This window comes from Oryctolagus cuniculus, chromosome 8 (genome assembly GCF_051225735.1).
Source record: "Oryctolagus cuniculus isolate XC-2025 breed Fujian yellow rabbit chromosome 8, ASM5122573v1, whole genome shotgun sequence".
NCBI classification, from domain to species: domain Eukaryota; kingdom Metazoa; phylum Chordata; class Mammalia; order Lagomorpha; family Leporidae; genus Oryctolagus; species Oryctolagus cuniculus.
The window spans coordinates 74,100,406-74,120,708 of NC_142874.1; the positions used below are offsets into that span (position 1 = coordinate 74,100,406).

General features: G+C 37.3%; 1 protein-coding gene across 3 annotated transcripts in view; it reads left to right on the forward strand.

Annotated features, from left to right (window-relative positions):
* The window catches only part of PRDM5 (PR/SET domain 5), a 250,855-nt gene that overhangs the window by 142,226 nt on the left and 88,326 nt on the right, over positions 1 to 20,303 (forward strand). The window contains exon 11 of one of the 3 annotated variants that reach the window (XM_089302576.1): positions 9,103 to 9,159. The exons of the other annotated variants lie outside the window; for them this stretch is intronic. Within the exon in view, the coding sequence (XP_089158702.1) occupies positions 9,103 to 9,120 (18 nt within the window). The 3' untranslated portion in view covers positions 9,121 to 9,159. The remainder of the gene's footprint in view (positions 1 to 9,102; positions 9,160 to 20,303) is intronic. 3 annotated transcript variants of the gene reach the window in all.

Sequence of the window (20,303 nt, forward strand, 5' to 3'; positions counted from 1 at the left end):
GCACCATCTCTCATACTTTCAGCCATAAATCATATGAAAGTAATAATGATGTCTTGGGAAGGACAGAAGCCATGATGCCTGTAATTTCCAATGTGGGAAGCACATTCAGTCCTTCTGCCTTGGACAAATGTGTTTCTCACTGTGTTATGATCCCAGCATATGTTTGGTATGGTTCTGTGAAAATATTTGAAATATTATGTAAAAAAGCAGATCAACCTTTTTGTCCATAGTTTTTCTTTAATGAGGGATAAGGATATGGCCAAGAAAATCAGGAAAAAAAAATTAGGAGTCAGTCTGATCTTCATCATGTAGCATGCTCAAGGATTGTTATTTTAAGTAAATTAATGATTCTTTTGATTTTTTTGAGTATGCAACCTATGTATTTTTATTTCATTTATTTGTCTTATTTTCAAGGAGTTCTTTCTTAACACTTGGGTTTACTTGAAAATGGACTATTATTTTTGATTGTGATTATGATAAAATGGAGTGAAATTGCAAAGAGGTGGTTTCTGTTTTTAAAACCTTTTGTTATTCATTTCATTGTCTTGTGTGGGATTTGTGGACTTAATCAAAATTAGTTATTCATTCCCCCACCTTGTCTGATAGTCATTTGATCAGATTCTTAGTCTATTTTGAGATCCAGCAAAAACAAAGAAGCTTTGTTTGGATCTAGCTGTACTTGATTCTCTAGATCACAATGTACAGGAGTTTCAGAGCCACAGTACACAGAAACTGGTAAATTAGTCTACCCCGCCTTCCATTTCCTATCAAATGTAATCCAAACAAGCACTGGATAAGGTATCCAGTGCTTCCCTCCTCCTGCTGTACGTTGGATGTTTGGATGCCCAGAACCATCTTGGTTCCTGGAGCTGGCACTACTACAGAAGTGGGCACAGAGGGCTTCTCCCCTGAGGAACTCATAAACAAGCTCCTTAGGGACTCATGTTTATCTATTCAAATTAAGGACCTTTATGTAGTTTCAGGATGGAACTTTAGAGATCTATGAGGGAATCTAATCCCAACTTCTCCTGGAAGTAATTCCATTGGCCTCTCAGAGTAATGTTGCAAACTGTGGGCTATGGCCACTTTGTGGGTTTTATATATATATTTGAAAGGCAGAGCATAAGAGAGGGGGGCTTCTCTTTTTAAAATTTTTTTATTCAAGGAATTTATTAATACATTAGATTCTTAGAGTCACACTGAATGCATAATAATTACTACAACAAAAGTCTTATAAATTCTCATGTTAGTGTGATATTAATAGAAAGAGAACAGTCAATGTAGTTCATAAATATAATTATAAGAATATACTGTTTCTTTCTTTCTCCCTCTTGCCCTGCCTTCCTTTCTCTCTCTTTCTTTCTTACATCTGAGTCCCAGCCTCCCCCTCCTATGTGGAAGACTCGGATTAACTTCCCCTCTTGCCTTTAGCCTGGCCCAGACTGGCTGTTGCAGGCATTTGAGTGAATGAACCAGCTGATGGGAGATCTCTCTGTCACGTTTTCTCTGGTTTTCAAATAAATAAATATATACATAGATTTTCAAAAAAATTTAGTTTTTTTCTTTATTAAGGTGTAATTCACAACTAAAAGTTATATATATATATATATATTGCATACAGTATGATGTTTAATATGTTTATACACTGTGAAATGATTAGTACAGTCAAGCTGTTTACATATCCATCACTTCACATACTGATCTTTTTAATTTTTTAGTGAGACATCTAAAGTCTACTCTGTTGATTTTGAGTGTTCTCACTACAAGTGAAACAATAGATATGTGAGGTAATGGATTAGTTCATTATCTTGATTCAGGCATTCAGTAGTGGTATAGAGCTAAGACATAAGAATTGCAGGCTCTCCAGGGTCTTCTTGAAAGAGCACTAATGTTCACGACAGTCCCACCTTTATGACCCAAATACCCTGTCTTGCAATACTATCATATTAGTAGTTAGGATTTCCACCACTGAATTTTGGTGCACTGCAGTTATTCAGTTCACAATAGGGTGGGAGAGTCAGGAGGGTTGAGTGTCAGAACCTTGGAAAATACTCATTGGAGTAGAACAGAAGGAAAGAGATGTCACTCAGAGCTTGACATTGAGAGGAGTTACAAGTGGTAGATGAGACTTTTCAAGTGAAATGTTCTAACATCCATGGCACTTTCTTAATTTCCTAATAAAAATCTTCAGTAACAGCCACATTTCATACTGATATTTTTGTGGAAGAGGGCATTCCTTTGCTTTTACTTTGGGAAAAGACACAAGGTTGCAGGCGCCCATCTGGAAGATAAGTGTATTTCAAAGTAAATGCGTATGTGTGTCTTTGAGAAATTTGCCTCTTTGCCTTAATATATGCCATGGAAAGCTTTTCATGTTGATTCATATAAAATGACTCACATTTTACATAAAACTTTATAACTATGTAAAGAGTATTTTTCAAATAAATCTTAGGTATGGAATTTCTGGGTGAAATAGTAACTTTATTTTAGATTTTGCTTGCTCCTACCTAAAAACATTCTGAAAAAGTTTTATTTTCTTTTAGCCGTGTATGAAAGCACCTGCTTTTCTGTACATTTGGTTTCATCAGTCTTTTTTTTTTTTGGTCAGGCTGAGAACTGAAAAGCAACTATTATTGTGTTTCAGCAATGATGGGTAAAATTGTGCTTCTTTTTGTAAGTTTATTTTCCATTTGTATTCCTTCAGATAAGTTTCTGTATATACCCTTTGCCAGTTTTCTGTTGGACTACCTAACTGCCTTGTTAGTTTCTAGAAGCTTCACACATATTATGAATATTAATTCTTTGCTATCTTTGTTTCTAATTCTTGCCCTCATCTGCCGATTTAAATCTTTTGAATAAAGAAATTCTCCCTTTTTATGTTGTCAAATACAGTACACATTAAGGTTTTTTTTTTTTTTTTTTTTTGCTTCTAAGTCTTCATAGCTTGTGTTTTCTTTCTTTTAAATCCTTAATGTTATTTACTTGAAGGAGAGACAGAAAGGGATAGTCCGAGAGAGAACTTCCACAACCTGGTTTACTCCCCATGTACCCACAACATCCGCAGTTGCACTAGGTTGAAGCCAGGAGCCCAGAACTCCATCTGGGACTCCCACATGAGTGGCAGGCTCCCAAGTGTTTGAGCCATCATCTGCTTTCTTTGGGGATGCATTAATGGGAAACTGGTTTGAAAGTGGAGTTGTTGGGACTCACATCTACACTCCAATGTGGGATGTGGGTGTCCTAAGCAAGATTTAAACTGCTGTGCCAAATGCCAATCCTGTATTTTTATTTAAAAAACTTAGTTACTGTAAGATTAGCAAATATTCATCCATGTTCTTAACAGTTATGTTAACTTTTTTTTTTTTTTTTTTTTTTTTTAATTTTTGAAGGCAGAGTGGACAGTGAGAGAGAGAGACAGAGAGAGAAAGGTCTTCCTTTGCCGTTGGTTCACCCTCCAATGGCCGCCGCTGCAGCCGGTGCACCGCGCTGATCCGATGGCAGGAGCCAGGATCCAGGTGCTTTTCCTGGTCTCCCATGGGGTGCAGGGCCCAAGCACCTGGGCCATCCTCCACTGCACTCCCTGGCCATAGCAGAGAGCTGGCCTGGAAGAGGGGCAACCGGGACAGAATCCGGCGCCCCAACCGGGACTAGAACCCGGTGTGCCGGCGCCGCAAGGTGGAGGATTAGCCTATTGAGCCACGGCGCCCGCTAACTTTTTTTTAAACATTTATTCATTTATTTGAAAGGCAGATTACAGAGAGAGGGAGACAGAAAGAGAGACTCCCCAAATGGCCACAATGACCAAGGCTGGGCCAGGCCCAAACTAGGAGCTTGGAGCCTCCTTGGGGTCTCCCATATAGGTGCAGGGGCCTAAGCACTTGGACTGTGCTCCACTGCTTTCCCAGACACACTAGCAGAAAGCTGGATCTGAAGTGGAGCAGCTGGGTACCTTAGCCTTTACCTGCTGTGCCATAACATTGGCTCCAGTTAACTTCTTTTTGTTGTTGTTGTTAGTATTTTAGTCCATCAATTTATTTTTGTAATAAGATATTGATTTATAAAACTACTGATATTATTATTTTTATATTTAAGCTTTAGTAGAAAATATAACTCTGAAAAGAAGAAGAAAGGCTATCAAGTTTTGTCTTGATAGCCATTAAACTTACGGATGTTTAAATTTTTTGAATTTTGTTTAAGGAATACAGCTTCATGCATTTAATATATACAGATTTGGGAACACAATGCTTCTTCCCTCCCCTACCTCCCTCCTACCCATATTCCCCCCTTTCTTCCTTCTCTCTCTTCCTTTCATATTCTTATTTTGATTGAATATTGGTAAACTTGCTGTGATAAAATTAAAATCAATGTTTAGTTCTCTCTGTTTATTATGTGAAGATTCACCAAGTGCATAATACTTTGATATCATTTTGTATCATTTTGAACCATGAGATGCAGTAGGAACCTTTGTCTAATTTTCTTAAAATGGTAACAGTTAAATTAATTATGCATAGAGAAGATGTACAAAATTATTTATACTAAATTGTGATAAGCAAAGATTGGGACTTATGACTTCTTAAAATGTGCTTTTAAATGCATTTTCTGGCTTCAAAACATCCTAATAAACATGATGACATTGACTGCCTTTATTGAATCAGAAGTTTCCATTCACCCTTAATGAGCTGAGTTTACAATACATTTAGTCCTTCTGAGCTACATAGCTCCCAACTTCCTAGTGAAGCTGTCCAGTGAGGTACCTTTGGAAAGGTTGCAGAGATTCAGCCATCAGAACTGTCTTAAAAATTCTAATGCTGAATGGAGTTCTGTTACCAGTCCATTGCTCTTTGGAATTTGCAGTGTTAGCAGGAACACAATGTATTTTGTAGATAAAGTCAGCAATTGTAGCACTAAACTTCACTTTGCAACAAAAAGGAGAGTGGCACTTTGAGACCATAACTGCATTTTAATGACATACTTCCCTACTCTCTAAGTATATGTCAAACCTGAGAATTAAAACTAGAGGGAAATGTTAGGAGAAGAGATAGTGGCATTCATAAATCTCATACTAACCTGACAATGAACTTTACATTAAGATATTTTTAATTTTCAAAATTTTTAATCAGCTTTTAACAGGTTCAATATAGTTCATAGATACAATTCTAAAAATATAATGACATCCCTCCCTCTCTCCCTCTGTGAATTCAGTTCTAATAGTCTCTTTTTTTATCCCCAAAGAAATCTTTTATTTAATGAGTGCAGCTTTAATGTACAGCATTAGGAATATAGTGATTCTTCCCACCATATCCGCCCACTCACCACCACCCCACCTCCTCCTCCTTCTCCCATTCCCAGCCCCATTCTCCATTAAGATTCATTTTGAATTAACTTTATACACAGAAGACCAACTCTATGCTAAGTATAAATTTCAGTAATTTGCACACACACACACAAAGAACAAGTTTTACAGTTAATTCTCATAGTAGAATTCACCGAGGACAGAGGTCCTGCATGGGAAGCAAGTGCACAGTGACTTCTGTTGTTAATTTAACAATTAACACTCTTATGTATGACACCAGTGATCACCTCAGGCTCTTAACATGAGCTGCCAAGGCTATGGAAGCCTTTTGAATCTGTCATTATTTAAACAAGGCCATAAACAAAGTGGAAGTTCTCTCCTTCCTTCAGAGAAAAGTGCATCCTTTTAGATGGCAGTTCTTTCCACTGGGGTCTCACTCACAGAGATCCTTCATGTTGGATTTTTTTTTTTTGCCACAGTGCCTTGGCTTTCCATGCCTGAAATGCTCTCATGGGCTTTTCAGCCGGATCCACATGCCTTAAGGGCTGATTCTGAGGACAGAATGCTATTTAGAGCAATTGTCATTCTGAGTCTGCTGTGTGGACTGCTTCCCATGTTGGAACATATCTCCTTTTTAATTCTATATATTATTACCAGACACTTGATCTTATTTATATGATCCCTTTAATACATAATCCTAGGCTGGCGGTACGGCTCAATTGGCTAATCCTCCACCTGTGGTGCCAGCACCCCAGGTTCTAGTCCTGCTTGGGGAACCAGATTCTGTTGCTCCTCTTCCAGTCCAGCTCTCTGCTGTGGCCCAGGAAGGCAGTGAAGGATGACCCAAGGGCTTGGGCCCTACACCCGCATGGGAGACCAGGAGGAAGCACCTGGCTCCTGCTTTCAGATCGATGCTGCCCCAGCCATAGTGGCCATTTGGGGGGTGAACCTATGGAAGGAAGACCTTTCTCTCTGTCTCTCTCTCTCTCTCTCTCTCTCTCTCTCTCATTGTCTGACTCTGCCTGTCAAAAAAATACTTAATCCTATCTATATGATCAATCTAACACTTAAAATGATCACTTCAACACATAAGATGACATTTTTACCACATATCTTAATGGGATTTGGGTTCCCATGAAACGTTTTTAAAGTGTACCCTTAGAAGTAAGTTTGTAGGAATGTATGAAGAACTATACATCTTTATAGTTACAAACTTCCTCCTCCCTCTCTTATTCCTACTTTTATTTTCCCTGATATCTGTCCTCTTTTGACTTTATACACATATGATTAACTCTATGTTAAGTAAAGAGTTCAAGAAATAGTATTAAAGAGGAAAAAAAAAAACTGCTCCTCAACAGTCAAGATAAGGGCTGTCCAAGTCATTGCTTCTCAAATGGTCAATTTCACTTATACACATTGCCTTTTAGGTGCTCTATTAATTATCACAGCTCAGAGGAACATAGGGTATTTGTTCCTTTCAGAATGGCTTATTTCGCTAAGTATGATGTTTTCCAGATTCATCCATTTTGTTGCAAGTGACCGGATTTCATTTTTTTTTTTACCACTGTGTAGTATTCCGTAAAGTACATATTCCACAAATTCTTTATCTGCTATTTGGTTGACAGCATTTAGGTTGATTCCATGTCTTGGCTATGGTGAAATGAACTGCAATAAATATGAGAGTGCAGATAATTCTTTCATATACTGATTTCATTTCCCTTGGTTAAATTCTCAGGAGTGGGATGGCTGGCTCTTATGGTAGGTCTATATTCAGATTTCTTAGGTATATCCATGCTGTCTTCCATAGTGGTTTTACCAGTTTACATTCCCACCAACAGTGGATTAGGTTACCTTTTCTCCAACATCCTCACCAGCATTTGTTGTTTATTGATTTCTATATGAAAGCCATTCTAACTGGGGTGAGGTGAAACCTTATTTTCGTTTTGATTTGCATTTCCCTGATGGCTAAGGATCCTGAGCATTGTTTGATGTGTCTATTGGCCATTTGAATTTCCTCCCTTGATAAATGTCTGTTCAGTTCCTTTGCCCATTTTTTTGACTAGGTTGTTTGGTTTGTTGTTGTTGAGTTTCTTGAACTCTTTATAGATTCTTGTTATTAATCCTTTGTCAATTGGATAGTTTGCAAATAATTTCTCCCATTCTGTCAGTTGTCTCTTCACTTTCCTGAGTATTTCTTTTGCAGTACAGAAGCTTCTCAATTTGATGTAATCCCAGTTGTTAATTTTGGCTTTGATTGCCTGAGCTCCTCGGGTATTTTCCAAGAACTCTTAGCCTGTACCAATATCTTTCAGGGGTTCCCCAATGTTCTCTAATAATTTGATGACATTAGGTAGTAGATTTAGATCTTTAATCCATTTTGAGTGGGTTTTTGGGGAAGCTCTAAGGTAGGGGTCCTGCTTCATACTCCTGCATGTGAAAATCCAATTTCCCCCACACCATTTGTTGAAGAGACTATCCTTGCTCCAGGGATTGATTTTAGCTCTTTCGTCAGGACTGTATTGAATAACGATGTTGAGAGTGGGCATCCTTTTCTGGTTTTAGATCTCAGTGGGAATGCTTCTAATTTTTCCCCATTCAATAGGATACTGGCCATGGGTTTGTCATAAATTGCCTTGATTGCATTGAGAAATGTTCTTGCTATATCCAATTTGCTTATAGTTTCCATCATGAAAGAGTGTTGTATTTTATCAAATGCTTTCTCTGCATCTATCGAGATGATAATATGGTTTTTATTCCTCAGTTTGTTAATATGATGTATTAGATAGTTTGCTTTTGGACTGTTGAAACATTCCTTCATACCAGGGATAAATCAGACTTGGTCCAAGTGAATGATCTTTCTGATGTGTTGGATTTGATTGGCCAGATTTTTTTGGAGCATTTTTGTGTCTATGTTCATCAGGGAGATTGGTCTGTAGTTCTGTTTCACTGTTGTGTCTTTTCTGGATGTAGGAATTAAGGTGATGTGGTCTTTGTAGAATGAATTTGGGATTTTTCCCTGTCTTTCAACTGTTTTTAATTACTTGAATTACTTGAGAAGAATTGCAGTTAGTTTTTCTTTAAATTTCTGGTAGAATTCAACAGTGAAGCCATCTGATTCTGGGCTTTTCTTTGTGGGGAGGTTCTTTATTACTGATTGAATTTCCGTTTTGGGAATGGGTCTGTTTAGGTTTTTCTGTGTCTTCATGGCTCAATTTAGGTAAGTTGTATGTTTCCAGGAATCTATCCATTTCTTCTAGGTTTTCCAGTTTGTTGGCATACAGCTCTTTGTAGTAATCTGTTGATTCTTTTTATTTCTGATGTCTGTTGTTATGTTTCCTTTTTCATCTCTGATTTTATTGATTTGGGTCTTCTCTCTTCTTGTTTTGGTTAGTTGGGCCAATGGTGTTTTAATTTTGTATATTTTTTCAGAAAACCTGGTCTTTGTTTTGCTGATCTTTTTTTTTTTTTTTTTTGGGAGAGTGTTCAGTTTTGTTGATTTCTTTTCCAATTTTAATTATTTCTTTTCTCCTACTAGTTTTAGAGTTGATTTACTATTGTTTTTCCTAGATCCTTTAGATGTATTGATAGCTCATTTATTTGGTGCCTTTCCAATTTCTTGATGTAGGCACCAATTGCTATAAACCTTCCTCTTAACAGTGCTTTTCCTGTATATCATAAGTTTTGATTTGATGAATTGTTGTCTTCATTTGTTTCTAGAAATTTTTTTTATTTCTTTTTAATTTCTTGTATGACCCACTGTTCATTCAGGAGCATGTTGTTCATTCTCCTTGTGTTGGCATATGTTTTAGAGATTCCAGAGTTGCTGATTTCCAGCTTCATTGCATTGTGGTCCAAGAAGATGCATGGTATGATTTCATTTTTTTTGAATTTGCTGAGACTTGCTTTATGGCCTAGCATGTGGTCAATCTCAGAGTAAGATCCATGTGCTGGTGAGAAGAATGTGTATTCTGTGGCTGTAGGGTAGAAAGCTCTGTAGATCCCTGTTAGTTATATTTGGTCTATATTGTCGATTAACTCTGTTTTTTCCTTGTTGATTTTGTCTAGTTGATCTGTCCATTGCTGAAAATGGGGTATTGGAGTCCCCCATTATTTTTGTACTTGAGTCTATATCTCCCTTTAAATCCTTTAACATTTCTTTTAAATAGCTAGGTGCCCTGCAATTAGCTGCATATACATTTATAATAGTCACATCTCCCTGTTGAATTGCTCCTTTAATCATTATATAGTGTCCTTCTTTGTCTCTTTTAATAGTTTTTGTGTTAATATCTAATTTGTCTGGTATTAGGATGGCTACACCAGTTTACTTTGGTTTCTATTATCATGGAATATCTTTTTCCATCCTTTCACTTTCAGTGTGTATGCATCTTTGTTGGTGAGATGAGTTTCTTGTAGGCAGAAAAAAAGATGAGTTTTCTTTTTTAATCCATTCAGCCAGTCTGTGTCTTTTAACTGGAGAGTTTTGACCATTTACAATCAGGGTCACTATTGTTTATTACCTACTTTGCCCTGCCATATTTCAGTTAATAGTCCTGATTTTTCACTTTGGGTTTCCTTTAAACTTTTACTGGTCATTTGATGTGATGATGTGATCACCTTCTTTTGTGGTAGTGTTCCTGTTTCTGTGTATCTCTGTGTAGCACTTCCTTGAGCATCTTTTCTAGGGCTGGGCAGGTAGTTACAAACTGTTTCAAGTTCTATTTGTTGTGGGAGATATTTATTTTTCCTTCATTCATAAATGAGAGCTTTGCAGGTTATAGTATTCTTGGTTGACAGTCTTTTTGTCTTAGGACTTGGATTATATCTTGCCATTTTCTCCTTGCCTGTAGGATTTATGTTGAGAAGTCTGCAGTGAATCTAATTGGGTTTCCTCTGAATGTGATCTGGCATTTCTCTTGTGCACATTTTAAGATCTTTTCTTTATGTTTTACTGTGGAGAACTTTACTATCATGTGTTGTAGTGAAGATCTTTTCTGGTAGTGTCTATTGGGAGTTCTGTGACTTCCTCTACTTGGATGTCTCTCTTTCTCCAGCTTGGGGAAATGTTCTGTTATTATTTCCTTAAGAAGGCCTTCTAATCCTTTCTCTCTTTCCATGCCTGCTGGAATTCCAAGGATCCATATGTTGGGTCGTTTGACATTATCTTTTATATTTCCAACAGATTTTTTAGTTTTCTAATTTCTTTATTTATTTTTTTTTTGGTCTGACTAATGTTTCCAGAAATTTGTCTTCTAGTTCTGATATTCTTTCTTCTGTATCACCTATCTATTGTTAGGATTTCCACTGCATTTTTTATTTGATCTATTGAATTATTTACTTCTAGTGTTTAATTCTAACTTCTCTTTAATATCTCAATTTCTTGGGAGTACTTTTCATTTAGATCATGAATTTGCTGCTGATTGCCTCTGGGTAATCTGATGATTAATTTTCTAAATTCCATTTCCAGTATATCCTTGATCTCTTCATCTTCACTTTCGATTATTGAAGAGTTGTAGTGTTCCTTTAGGGGGCTCACAGTGTCTTCCTTATTCTTGTTTAGGATTTTTTGTTTTTCTGCAATTTGTGTATTTTTTCTTTTTCTTTTCTTTTCTTTTCTTTCTTTTTTTTTTTTTTTTTTTGGTCTGGTTGCTTTTCTCTTTAATTTGTGTCTTTGTGATTTAGTGGGATGTCTATACTTTCAGTGAGTTCTAAGTGGTCTGTGTTGGATGTGGCCTGGGTGCTCTGTTCAGTATTCCATGATGGAGCAGGTATCCAATATAAGGCCCCCATGGGGTTTTGTATCTTCTCTCTGTTTTTTTTTTTTTTTTTGTTTAGAGGAAGTTGTTCACTTCTGTTGGTGTAACCCACCCTTTTCCTCACAGTTGCAGGATGCTCCAGTGTTAGTCTCTGTTGTGATCAGGGTTATATTGTCCTTCGTAATGAGCTATACCTCTAAGCTGTGGAGATTTTCTTGTGGTGAGGTTTCTTTCCATTATGAGCTGCAGTGCATTGCAAGTGGAAGCAGGAGCCTTGCCTCCTGCATCCTGGCTCTCTTCTCAATGGTGGATGGAGCAGGCTTGAGTTTTCAATATTCAGGACTTCTCCTTTTTGTATTGCTTTGTGTGGTATGGAAGAGATTATTCTGAAATTTTGTGGTCCCCTTTCTTGGGTTGGGGGTGTGGTGAGGTGGTTGGGGGTGTGGTATTTATGGGCATGTGCACAGAAGGCAAAGGGGACAGTCACCTGCCCACATTCAAATATGTAAACAAACAAAATGGCTTCTCTCAGCTGGCTGCAGGTCCTGGGGGAGGAGGGAAGTGGAGAGGGGTGTGCCAGACCTCTCTGCTGTTTCTCTATACCTTCTCTTTTTTCCCACATGGAACTACAAAAACAGTTCTCCAAGCTTTCCCTCCTGCTGCTGTTTGCAGCTCCATGGACCCACTATTTCCAATCTCACCTTGTCCGCTGGGGGCTGGTGCCAACCTCCCTGGTCCAAGCCTCTGCCACTTGCTTCCCATTCTTATTTATTCTTTCAGCATGGACCTTCCCAGTCTCTGTTGCTCTCCTGGTACAGATTTCCCATGGCTTTATCTCCAGCATGTATTTTCTCTCCTTTTTAGCTATCTATTTTGCACCTCATGACTCGGATCAGCCTGTTGCTCTACTGCCATCATAGGACCCCCTGATATTCTATTAAAGTCTATTTTTGGATGATCTTCTGCTCCACATAATCTCTGTTTTCTTGCAATATCAAGTTGTCTTAGAAATTACAGTATATAGGGTATTTTAATATTGGTTGAACAAGGACTCTTATAGTTTCTCTTTTTCAAATTTCTTTTACATGATGCTTTAGATAAATTAATAAATTTTCAACCTTGGCTTCTTTTTTTATCTTCCTGGAAATCAATATCATGTATTAAAAATGCTACCAAACGTGGTGGACTCACTTCTTACCCCACAGTTTTAATTAGATGATTGCATGAAAGAAGACTGGGGAACATCTTAGATAGGATACCAAGATCCAGAAGATGTGGGAAGGGCTTGTCCTAGTAAGCAAAGATGAAAACTTTAAAGAGTATGCCTCAAGTATCATAGCAGATGAGAGTAATTTTGCGTGAGGGCAAAAAGTGCGCTAGGATGAAACTTCAACACGCAAATCGGAGTGAATTTTAAATGAGGCTGCAATCTTAGTGAGTAGGAAATATAATTTTAGAAGTCAGTTAAATTAAATGGAAAATTAACACACATTTGGATAAGAGATACTCTTGTTACTTACATCACAATCTGTACCATACCAGAAAATTTCACAAACCTGAACCAATTTAAATTAGAAATGTTCATGTGGGGACTGAATATTGTAATTAAAATATGCTAAAGTGCAGTATTTGCAGGAGAAAATAGGATTTCACCTAATACTCCATCTTGGATGTTTTATATTTAAAGTTAGAAAGTGATCTAAACTGATTGCTTTATTTCAGTTTACAACTGCATTTATCTTGAAAAATGGCTTAATTTTTATGATTAACAGTATATCCTCTGGCAGTGTTGACACTGAAGATCATTGGGTGGTGGCTAACATATACATACACATACACACTTCAGTATTCTCTCTCTCTCTCTCTTCCCCATAGCCTAGTATTCACCTATTGTTAGAAATTCTATTATCATCTGTAAAAATGTTAGATTTTAATATATAAAGCTATTTCCTCATCAAGATCAGGTATTAATGTTTAGATAATATGATTTTTTTGATAAGATGAAAACCATTTCATTATTTGTTTTTACTTGAGGAATCTGTGCTTGTTTCTCTATGAGTGGCACACAAATCTCAATGAAAAATTATCAGTATATTTGGCCATCCTGCCTAGAAGAAAATTTGTTCAGTAGGGGAGAATCACAGTGCCTATCTTTATGCAGAAAAATCTGCTAACTACTCCTAAGTGTGAAAACTTGAAGTAAGTTTGTTTTGGTGCAAAACTTTACTGGAATCCATGTGTAGGTTTTAAAAATATTCATTTCCCATGAAATTTTTGACAATCCCTCCTATGCTTGTGTGTAAAAAATTTTTTGTACCAAAAGAAAGTTATTGTGATTCCATTCTCCACAAACTTTCTGAAGTCACCTTGTGTATCTTCAGGAGTAAAGCTGCAGGTGTCTGTTATCTTGACAATTCTGTGAAGTGACATGGTTGCTGTTTCTACTTGTTAAAAGAACGTTGTGGAAGAGAAAATGAACTTGTTCTGTGTGGCTCTGAGTTAGTAGTAGTAAATAGTGATCTTTGTCAATATGCAGAACCTAGCTAATGGTCAGATCAGCCAGCCCACTAGGTGAGGTACTTGTTCAAAGCAGTGTTTTTTAGAAGCATGCTCTTCATCTGAAATATAAGATACCATTTTTAGCAGTGTTGTAGAAGAGAAAACTGCTTGAGCAGGAATCTGTATTGCTACCTTCCCTGGGTTCTTCTGAACATCTGGGGTACCTCTTAGCAAATTCCCTTTGCTCTGATCAGGGCATATTTTAGGGTGTGGGAACTCAGTAGCTGGCTTCATTGGTTCCTGGCTTTGTGCTAATGGAGTTGTGACTTGCAAGCAGTGGAAAGGTTAGACTTGATAATCTCATAAATGTTCTATTCTTCACTTAGTCATGTAGCATAAGCTACTCATCAGTGTACTGAAGCTAAAAGGGACTATATTTGTCAGTATCTCTTCATTGCAGTTTATTTTTGTGTGGAAGAAGCCTTTTCAAGAAACCAATTATAAATCTGAAAGTAAAGTTTCAATCCACACACCTTGTAGACAGCCAGATACCACACATTTTATGTAGCTTTAAGTTTACTGTATAGTCCAATGTGACATTAATGTATTTTTGATATGCAGATTTGAATTTTCCATAACAAAATTTTCATTTAAGGATTCATTTTATTTTTATTTCATTTGAAAAGGCAGAGTGTCAGAGAGGAGAGGCAGAAAGAAATCTTTTCACCCACTGGCTCACTCTCTAAATGGCCACAAAAGTCAAGTCTTGGCCAGGCCAAATTCAGAAGCCTGGAACTCCATGCGGGTGGCAGGGTCCTAAAAGCTTGGGCCATCCTACACTGCCTTTCCAAGTGTATTAGCAAGAAGCTCGATCCAAAGCAGATCTTCCATGACATGAACCAATTTTCTGAGACATAATGTTTCAAGAAACAGATTAACCACAATGCCAGCCCCACAAAACTTTTTTAAGAAAAGATTAGTTCTGGGGATGCTGTCCTGGCATAGCGGGTTAGATGCCACCTACTATGCTGGCATTCCCCTGTGGGCACTTCTTCACTCAACTTCTGATCCAGATGCCTACTAGTGCACCCGTAAAGGCAACAGAAGATGGCTCAGGTGCTTGGGCCCCTGGCACCTTTGTGGGAGCCAAGAGGAAGCTTTTGGCTCCTGGCTTCAGCCTGGCCCTGTCCTGGCTGTTACAGCCGTTTGGGGAGTGAGCCAGTAGATGGAAGATTTTTCTCTGTCTGTCTCTCCTCTGTCTGCAAGTAAATAATTTTTTTAAAAAATAGTTCTGAAAACATCTCAAACATTTTCCCCCAATTTTTTTTCTTCTTTTTTTAAAAAATTATTTATTTAGGCCAGTGCTGCGGCTCACTTGGCTAATCCTCCGCCTGTGGCACCAGCACCCCGGGTTCTAGTCCCAGTTGGGGCACCAGATTATGTCCCGGTTGCTCTTCTTCCAGTCTGCCCTCTGCTGTGGACTGGGAAGGCAGTGGAGGATGGCCCAAGTGCTTGGGCCCTGCACCTGCATGGGAGACTAGGAGGAAGCACCTGGCTCCTGGCTTCGGATTGGCGCAGCGCGCCGGCCACAACGCGCTGACCATGGCAGCCATTTACAGGGTGAACCAACAGAAAAAGGAAGACCTTTCTCTCTGTCTCTCTCTTTCTCTCACTGTTTAACTCTGCCTGTTAAAAAAATTATTTATTTTATTTGAGAGGTAGAGTTACAGACAGAGAGAAAGGTCTTCCATTGACTGGTTCACTCCCCAAATGGCCGTAACGGCCAGAGCTGGGCTGATCCGGAACTGAGAGCCAGGAGCTTCTTCTGGATCTTCCACATTGATGCAGGGCCCAAGCATGGACCCAAGCCATCTTCCACTGCTTTCTCAGGCCATTAAGCAGTGAGCTGGATTGGAAGAGGAGCAGCTAGGACGTGAACCAGTGCCCATAAGATTCAGGTGCCTCAGGCAGAGGCTTAGCATACTATGCCACAAAGGTGGCCCCCAGATTTGCTTTTTTTTAGTTATTTCCTGTAATTTTTTATCTTTCTTGCTTTCACAGAATCCAAAGGAAAAAATATCATTGCTAGTAAATCCTGTTACTATAGAGTGATGTCTATTCCCACTAGTCAGGGTTATAATTTTGGATTATGAGTGATCCTATTGAAAATTTTATTCTGTTCTCTTGTAAGTAATGTATCAACTTGTAAGTAATGTATCAACTTGATAATTATTGTTCATTATGCCAAAACTTTCTGCATCATTTTTGAGACATTTTAATAGATGTTCTGATGTAATAACTTTTCTTGTGTGTTTTCTACATCTGTTACAGTAATGAGACTTAATGCATAAAAAGACTTGGCATATGAGATATATTTCTTAGTACTTGTCCATGGACCAGCTCTTTTATATTGGTATATGTTGGTATCATCAGAGACTTGGCATTTAAATCAGGAAATGTTCTATAGCACAAAGATTACTCGATTAATAAATGAGTGACTAGTTTGCCATTGATTACATTTGAACAATGGAAGGATACGACACCTTTTCAAAAGCTTCATTTAATCTGGTACTTATAAAATATATTATATCTTGGACACAGAAATCCACTGTCCATGATATGCACCTTCCTTACATAACACAGCCTTTTAGGGTCTTTTGTCTATTGAATATGTAGATTCTTTGCTAAGATTTTCATTAAGTCAGGGACAGCAACATGGCACAGTGGATTAAGCTGCGGTTTAGGATGCCACGTCCCATTTTGGAGCCCTGGTTTGAGTGCAAATTGCACTTCTTCCAATCCAGCTCATCGCTAATGCTGACACACCTTGGAAAGCAGCAGATGTTGGCCCAAGAACTTGGGCCCTTCCTCCATGTGGGAGACCAGGAAGGAGTTCCTGGCATCCTGTTCTGCCTGTCCCAGCCCTGGCCATTGTGACCATTTGGGGAGTGAGCCAGTAAATGAAAGTGCGCTCTCTCCTTTCTCTCTCTGTCTATCTCTTGCTCTGGCTTTCAAGTAAGTAAGTAAATGAAACTTAAAAAAAAATTCACAATTCATGTCATCCCAACCCAGATGGTGGTGTTGGAATCTTTTTTGATAAAACTATTTATTCAACTGGCTATGCACTAATAGCTTACTTCTTAAAACATGATACTGATATTTTGAAAATATGATACCAATATCCAGATGTTATAGCTTTTGCTTAACGTAGTTGAATGGCAATATGCTGTCCCAAGTTAATTCATAATTAAACTACTAAGTCATTTCCAATTTTTTAAATTCTAGATTTGGAAAAAGAAACAGAATGAGAGTGAAATATAGTACCTTTTGGAGATTAAAATAATGCTGTGTTCCAGTCTTGGTGTTCTAAAATTTTTTCCTTTTATAATGTTATTTACTCATTCTAGAAAATTTAAACATCAAAGAAATGTATGAGTAAGAAAACAAGCATTGTGTCAAATATCATTCTCCGCTTTCTTATGAAAGTCCCTCTCTGTGTTTCGTAAATCACCTCCTTGATTCTACTCTACCTCAGGATGTGTAGAGAGCTTAAATGGCATTCTGTACATAATGTTTTTCATTCTGCTTTTGACATTCAAAATATGTTATGGGTCATTTTCCACTTCAAAGATATATATATATATATAAATAAATTTAAAAGTATGTCATAATATCCACTGTAGTTGACCAAGTTATCTTTTTTGGACATTTAGAAATTTTCCTTTTTATAAAAAAAAAAAAAAAAACTTTGTTCAAAAACTGGTCAATTGTCTGTCTAAAAGGGAACTGGTCAGTCAAGGAATATGCACATTTTGTTATTTTGGTACATACAGCCACATCAGAACTCAGAAATTTTTCATTTCCATGTAATATATGAGATGTCCTTAAATTTACAAAACAAAAATTTCCCCATAAACCCCACATCCAGCTTTCCCAGTGTTAAAATCTTATATTAGTAGGATATATTTGTCACAGTCTATAAACCACACTCCTGCTTCACCTATTATTAACATCTTATCTTAGTATGTTTGTCATAATTAACCATACCCAGCTTCCCGTGTTTCTTTTTTATCCCAACTCCCTCCCTCTGTTCCTTACACCTCTCTCTCTGCTTCTAGTAATTGTTCTTACTTTTCGTCAACCCTGAATGATGTCCATTTACTTTATTTCTGGCAATCTGGTGCATCACAGGTTGTATTGTTGTTTTAAATTTTTCCTCCTTTCATTATATTCATGGCTTTAAATATTAGTACTTTATGTAAGCCTATGTTTCTTCATGTCTGTGGCTTTCACCCTGGCTTAAGCCTTCATCACTTCTCACTTTGTTTATTGCTATCATTTCTCTGGTTTCTGTTGTCCATCACAACCTGTTATACACGTGGCCATCAGGGCATCTTGTTGAATGTCAGGTGAGTCATGCCAGTCTCCTGCCCAGAAACCTTCAGAGATTTTTCCATCTGTCAGAGTAAAAGACAGAATTCCTGTTGCAGTCAACCTGGCCAGTCATGATTTGCTTTTCCTTCTTCACTTCTCCCTTTTCTCTGACCCCATTTCTCCATTTCTCTCTCTGTACCTCATGGCTGGCTCTAACCACACTCACTTCCATGGCATTTCCTTTCAGTGTCATCCTAATATTTGCCTTTGCTCTTTCATATCTGTCTGGTCTTCTCTCAGCGGTCACCTGTCAGATAGACTTTCTTTGAATACCTATTTAATGGCTACCCCATTCTCTGAAAACTGGTTTTTGGACTCCCTAGCATATGTTCCTATCTGATATGGTGCAGATCTGGCCATGTGTTAATTGTTCTCTCCTTGCTGGTATAATTGCTCCATGGTAGCAGGGACTTTGTCTGTCTCGTTCAGTGACAAATCCCAGCTTCTAAACAGGACTAACATTTGGTGACAGGAAGAACACGACATAGATATGATGAATGAAATTTTAGGAAGACTGATGGAGAGTTATTTTCCACCATTTTCTAATAGAGTTCTTTTCTTTTCTTACTAATATTTGTCACCAAGAAATTTTGGTTTGCTGGTTTAAATTTATCTGTGTTATCTGAATATCTGGTTTCCTGCCATGCTTACAAAGCTTTCCCTCACTCAAAAATTATTTAAAAATTCACTCATGTTTTCTTGTAGTACATTGAGGGTTTTAAGTCTTCAGTTTTTAAAAAAGATCTGTATTTATGTGGCATTTTTCTGCAGTAAGAGGTGAGTAATAAAGCAAACTGTATTTTTTTTAATATTTAGACCATTGCTTCACTACTGTATATTATACTTTCTGTCTTCTCTTACCAGTTTGCAATGACATATTTTCCTATATTACAATATATTTTATCTGGTGAAAGAAATCTACTTTTTCTGGTTTATTGATTTATGTGTTCTGTGCTATCATCTTAATTTCTGTGACTAATAATGCTTTTGAATACTTTTGCCTGGCCTTTACATGTTTATTCCATCCATCCTTTCTCTATGGTTTTCACAATTGAAAGGAAGCATGATAATCCCTTTCTCACCAACATTATGTGAATAGATAGTGCTTGTTCCTTGAATATTGTAATGTCTATTTAATTATGAATATATGCAAGTCAGTATGCTATGAGTAAACTGACTTACTTTTAAATTATTCCCTTTATCTTTACACCACATATATCATAAAAACTCATCAGCTGTGATTTGTTATATTGGATTAGGAGAGCATAGTCCACTTTTAGTTATTTTTTCTTTGTGTTTATGATCCTTATTATCTTGACATCCATGGTAGAATAGGATTCACTGATTGGCACCAAATGGTTTTATATGGATGTCTAAGGAAAAAGGTGAATTGAATAAGCTTTTTACGTTGTATTTTGTTTTATTGTTTTGATTTTGGTTTTTAGATCCAGCTGTGGTATTCTACTGTTTCTTATTATCAAGATATTTTTATTTGTTATGTACCATAGTGTTCAATAGTGCTTGCTGTGACTGTTTATTTTTGTCAAGTCACTGGAACTTTTTCAGACTCTGTAAAATGGGACAGTGATAATATTTAGCTCATTAGTTACTTACTGATGGAATTAAGTGGAATACTTCATGTAAAGTATAACATTTGACATAAATTAAGTACTTAATGAATGTTTTCTAAGGTTAATTTATAGCATGAGTAAATATTCTCTCGTAATTTAGGGGAAAAGCAGCACCCAGGGTAAATATTATTTGGTATTAGTAAAGTTGATTCTTTTAACTGTCTTTGTCTGTGTTGCAACTTCTGTACCAGAATAAGTCAAGCCTGGCCAGTGATAGCAGAAGACTGGTCTTTAGAGAAGTTACACTGCCAACCAGGTCTGGAAAATTTTCAGTGTGTTTTCAGATCAGCATTTTGAGATAATAGGAACAATTTCCTATGCTATTTATCAAACATTTAAGTAATGTGATAGTTTGACAACACAATGATTTTTCTCCTGTGAATGCAGAATATTTGTTATTACAGTTGTGGTAGGATGTCAGCAGAGGAAGCAAAGATATTGACTATCCACCGTTCTTTATCTTTTTTTGAAAAAAAAAAAAAACACAGTTTCTTTTACTTGAAAGTCACAGAGAGAGACTGAGATAGAGATAGAGATCTCATATTTGCTGGTTCATTCCCTAAACACCCACAAATGGCTGGAACTGGGTCAGGTCAAAGTTAGGACTCCAGAACTCAATTTAGGCGTCCCATATGGATGACAGGAACCAAGCTACTGGAGCCATCACCCGTTGCCTCCCAGGTTGAACATTAG